At 31.5% G+C, this 5769-nt stretch overlaps 1 protein-coding gene across 1 annotated transcript; it reads right to left on the reverse strand.

Moving 5' to 3' along the window:
- LOC119837023 (zinc finger protein 836-like) lies at positions 1-4251 on the reverse strand. The gene is made up of 3 exons (XM_038362504.1): positions 4157-4251; positions 3884-4041; positions 1-2931 (listed from the first exon to the last, which is right to left on the reverse strand). The coding sequence occupies exons 2-3, from the start codon at positions 3995-3997 to the stop codon at positions 940-942; spliced, it is 2106 nt and encodes a 701-aa protein (XP_038218432.1). The 5' UTR covers positions 3998-4041; positions 4157-4251; the 3' UTR covers positions 1-939.
- Positions 4252-5769: the final 1518 nt, after the last annotated feature.

A 5769-nucleotide genomic window follows, 5' to 3' on the forward strand; every position in this document is an offset into this window, starting at 1 on the left:
TTATATATAAATTTTTATTCAAGTATAAAAATTCATACCTAGTTTTACATGCGTATCCAGTCTCTACATATCAACTATAACGGACCGCCCCGGATTCGCCCAAAGTACATACAATGGCGAACGAAATTTTAAAACGGTCCAGGTAGTTCCTCAGATTGGCGCATTCAAACAAACTCTTCAGCTTTACATTATTATCAACTAATAACCCTAATTTATTTGTTTCGACGAAATCCTAACAACTAAAAATTATTAATTTTGGTATTCAACACAACTTAAGTTTGGAATTAAAATACATACGACAATATCACCACAGAATATACTAATTATTGACCTGAAGAAATAAATTTCTTTGGATATTCCTGTCGCTTTTTTAACAGAGAAGAGAAGTTTATAATATTAATAAATTTTCACTTTATAATACTTCAAAATAATGAGATAATCGTTTCTAGTTTAATTTTTGTTACAGTTACAATAAATCGTAAAGTTACATTGCAAATAAGTTTTTTGTACAATAATTATCCAGAAAAATCTTCAGCCAATAATGTATAAAGAAACACTTAAATACCTAGTCCATTACTTTAGAAGTCAAACGCTAAAAACTTCGTTACATTACAAAAATTCAAAATAAACATTACAAATATTGCTATTGCCTGTACTTATATTACAATTCATAAAAAATTCAAGTTTTCTACAAAATTGTCAGTCATAACGCCTATGTGTATAGCATTATCAATTTATTCTAACCCTATTTATTGCTATATCATTAAAAAATTACATTTTATTTGAGGTCTGCAGTTGGCTACTCTATCAAGTACGACTTATACAGTACGCTTTGCGCTTTGTATATATTAGTTACTAATATAAAACAAAATTCCACCTTCGAACACACTTAATCAACGATTTCTGTGAAAATATTCTATGAGATAGCACAAAACCTCTTCAGTACTTATTCCAAGGCATATTATCAATTGAATGCTTTCTCAATTTGTGTTTTTTCAAATATTTAGAATCGATAAATGCTTCTCCGCAAATTGTGCATACATACGGCCTCTCTCCTGTGTGAGTGCGTAAATGCACCACCAAGTTACCTTTTAGCGCAAAGAACTTCATACAAACCGAACATCCAAACTTTTTCTCTCTGGTATGCGTTAATTGATGCGTTCGTAAGTGCGTCTTGGTCTTAAATCGTAGTGAACACAATTGACAAGGGAACGGCCTCTCATTTGTGTGGACACGTTCGTGCATTATCAACATAGCTTGACTCGCACATCTCTTGCCGCAGATTGTGCATTCGAATCTCTTCATTTGTTTATTACCCTTTTTATCTTCCAATTTTTCTATAATATGCGTTTTTTCTATGTGATGGTCCAACGCTGATTCGAGCGAGAACATCTTCTTACATATTGAACACGCATAACCCAATAGTTTTCCCAAATTCGTTGTTACTTCTTGCCGTACGGTCTTCATTAATTCTTCTTTGACAAGATGGATTTTTGATCTTGTACATTCGTCGGATTCTTTATGCAATGTTAGAGCAGCTTTATCTTCAAACACTGTGTCACAGAGGTTACAAGTTGTTGAATTGATGTGTGTCAATCTGTGCGTTTGCATTGTGATTTTTTGATTGAATCTTTTGGAACATATATCACAGACAAATTCCTTGATTCCGCTATGTATTATCATATGCCGTTTCAAGTTATTCTGGTTCGCAAATGTCTTCTGGCAAAGCTCACATTGGGGCTTGGTGTTGTGAGTGTATTTTATATGTTGGGTTAGGCCGTTCCGTCTAACAACTTGGTTACAGAACGGACAGGAAACAACTGGCCCAGTTGATCTATGGAGTAGTGTATGGCCAGTCAATATTTCCGCAGTTTCGAAACCTTTGCCGCACAGGTTACATAAATGTTCACCTGCTGGGTTATGTTTGTATTGATGTTTTTCAAACTCAGCTAAATCTTCAAACTGTTCTCCACAATCGCAGAGGAACGTCCCATCTTCTTGTTGCAGAACAGTTGCTATCTGACCCTCATCCGTGTATTCAATCACAAATTCTGAACCATCTACTTTTAATATCTGAAACTGTGAATTATCATCACCCTCACACAATATTATTTCTTCTTGTGACATATTGTCGTCATTATCATTGGATTCTTCCTGTGTTGTTGTTAAATACTTAACACCTTCATCATTTTTTAGTAGTATCGTCTTTTCAAGACCAGATGGAGTAACAATTTTGATCAAATTTCTCGAGTTAAACTCTTTAACTCCATCGGCAAGAGTAACAGTTATAGGATTGTCTTTATTGTTGGCATTGTCAATTGTAATAAGCTGGTCTTCATTTGAGTCGACAATATCCAGTGCATTCACAAAATCAACTTCATTTTCATGCCCTTCTTCGTTTTCTAAAATAGTTTCCGGAACACTCGCTGAAACTTTTGTGTTTGATATTAAGAATGAATCAATACAACTCTGCAATGAATCATTTTGTATGACAAATTCATTTGTATCAGCATTCTGCGAATTTGAATCTTCATTTATGCAAATATTGACATCTTCATGTTCAATTTCTTTTTTAATAGGATGTGGAGGAGAAAGCGGTTTCTTATCATTCTTATCATCTTGGTCCTTAGGATCATCAATAACTAAGACATAATAATAATCATCGTCATCCATGGGTTCCGTTTTAATAATGGATTCTAATTTCTTCATAGATTCCTTCGCTTTGTCCTCTTCAGTCATATTTTGGTTAGAATTCATATGTCTTTCAATCTGAGACAGTAACTCATCTTTAATATCAACAGGAATTGTATCAAGTTGTGTTTTCAATTCAGTGTCCATCTTTAAACATTGTTCTCTAAATTCATGAGCTGATTTCATAATTGTAAAGCAACAGTCACACAGCCTTTGAGGTAGCCTGTCGTCCTCCCTTACCTGTAATAAAAAGTACATCATTGTATAAATGAAAATATGGCAATACAAGCAAATCTTTGCTAATGGGACAAATAGTGTCCATTTTGTTTAACACATAATTTTTGACATACATTTATAAATTTAATTGGATGTATATTTATTCTAAATACATTATAATAGAAATTTACATTAGAATTTTTGGATATGCGTTGTTACAGTAAGATAAGATGTAATTTAAAAACAAAAAAGTAAAGAATTAGTTGTAATAATATATAAGTTAACTATATTTTATTATTATTATAACATAATAAGAATTATTAGTTTCTCATGCATGTATATTGAATATAAGTGGTTCATTTAGTTTTTAGAAATACGAGAGATAAAAGTAGGGAAAAAAAATGAATTTATAAGAGTAAGAGACAATAAGAAATTGTAAAAGTATAATAAGACGTCACAATTGTTAGACCAATGCATATTAGTTCATATTATTTCTTATTGTCTTCTAATGTATATATTGAATCATACCAAGTTATTCATAGGTTCACAAAATTATATGATATACTGGGTGATGAGATTTTTTAATCATGTTGGACTTATTATTTTTAGCTGGAGATCATATTCATGACCTATTTGTAAGATAATAAAAAAATCTGATGATATAGTAAATTATAAAAACTGAAATGGGCTTAAATACTTTTTAACGATTTTATACCTTTTCAACTTTATAGGCCTACCTCTATCCAAAGAAACAGCTTCTATCTTTGAAACAAGATTTTAGGATATATATTTCTTTAGATAACAAACTATTTACCTCCTAACGATTGCATTGAAACATTGTCAATTTTGACATTATCTCCCAACTATTAATATTTAAACTATTGATAATTGATCAACATTTAACTTTTGTAACTGTTTGCTATTGAATATGCAACTGTAATAAAGCATGGTTTGCTTCAATTTGAGCATTATTTACCTCAATAGATGTTGTTTCCAAAAACTTCTCTTTAACATTTTCATTGTTGTCTAATATTGACACAGTAGTGTCCGGCGAAAGACAGCACCGACATAAATTTGACCACGATTCCATTTTTGATTAGAAAGTATCGTACATTACTATTCCGCCAGGAAAATCTGAAAAATATTTATATATTCGTTTAGAATCCATTGTTTTGACAGTCATTTGCTTATAATCAGAGACCACAATAAATAAACGTAGGTATCCAAAGAGTAAAAATTATCTACGGACCTTGTCCATAAAGACGATCTATTGCAATTTATAGACAAGAGAGCGTAGCAAGATGGCTGCTATACAACGCGGTACAAGATCCCACCGGAAATAGTGTCAACTGTCATGAAGTTGTCTCGCGTTCGTATGGTCACAGATTAAAAATACCATATAACAATTTGACTTATTTGCATTAGTACTTAAATCTCTTAAGTAAATCTCTTTTAAAATCAGGAGAATCAGTTAAAACTGTATTAAAGATGAATATGAAGTTTGTTTAAAGGTATAATACAACATAAATTAAGATCTTCTTTTGTTGTTCTAAACTAATAATTATTGGCATGCCATACGCTCGTGCAACATTGGAATGAAGACCATAGACAATAGGTCATAACGTTGTTCTCATAGAGTAAAGTACACTATACATCACTGAATGCATTGGAAACTTGCTGTTTTATTGTTATAAGTACAATTGTATATTACTGATGGTTTTTTGTCATAAAACGAAATATTAAATCAATACTGATAATGGATTTTTTATTTATTTATTTATAATACGATTACAAAATATTTGAAATTTAATTATTCATAACAGTTTTCTTTATGGCTTTAAATAGGTATTTTTTAATGGTTCGTGCTTGCCGCACGCAGAGGTTTCGCGATGAGATCGAGGTATATTTAATAATGGTATTAATCCAGGGAAGGTTTATTTTAAAAAAAAATAGGTAAAATGTGGCAAAAAATGTTCAATGGCGTTGCGCAGTTCGCGGGGTCAATTAGTGATTTATTCTAACTAGTACTACTGTATAGTATAATATTACCTGTGCTAGTGCATAATATATTGAATCACCGTAGCTTAATAGACAGGTATAGTACAAGAATGAAATTCAATTTTTATCTATATTGGCGAAACTTATTGCTATTTTTGTAACGTTATTTTAACATTATTTGTGAGATGTTTGCTCTGGCCGCAGGCAGACATGAATAAAATAGTTAAGTTTAGCAAATGTTTCAAAGCCAGAAAAGGTTTGTGTACAATTTTGGCATTAAAAGTTAGATAGGGGCGTCACTTTTAAATTTAAAAATAATAAATAATGTTGTCATATTCAATAATTTTTTGTAAAGGGCGATATAAGTTAATATTTCGCACGCACACATATATACAATCAGCGAATAAACGGTCTCAGATTTGTTGGTGCACAGGGAGGTATGCACACATGCGTACCTATGTATTACAATTTATGCTTAGAAATAAGAATACACGATTTACTATAAATACAATACTTCATTCACCTATAATATGTTGTTTGCAGAATAATCTGACCAATAAATTAGAATGATTGCCTGTATATTAGAATGGTCTCTAATTATTATCAGTATAAAACATGCATTTAGGTGTCCTTAAGAGACCAGCAGCAAGTCTGCACTATATAGAAATATTTTAAACCGATATTTTAGATAATTTTTTCATTATATTATAAATCCAAACAACAATTGACAAGGAAAATGGTCACGGGGACATTGAGATGTTTTTTTTTCTGCAACCTGTTTACTTCTCAGTTGATCTCTGGCATAGGCTTCCCCCAGGTTGTTTTCAATGACCTGCCACGAACATGACTTCTCCATAAATATGA

Source organism: Zerene cesonia, chromosome 26 (assembly GCF_012273895.1).
Source record: "Zerene cesonia ecotype Mississippi chromosome 26, Zerene_cesonia_1.1, whole genome shotgun sequence".
In the NCBI taxonomy this organism is placed as follows: domain Eukaryota; kingdom Metazoa; phylum Arthropoda; class Insecta; order Lepidoptera; family Pieridae; genus Zerene; species Zerene cesonia.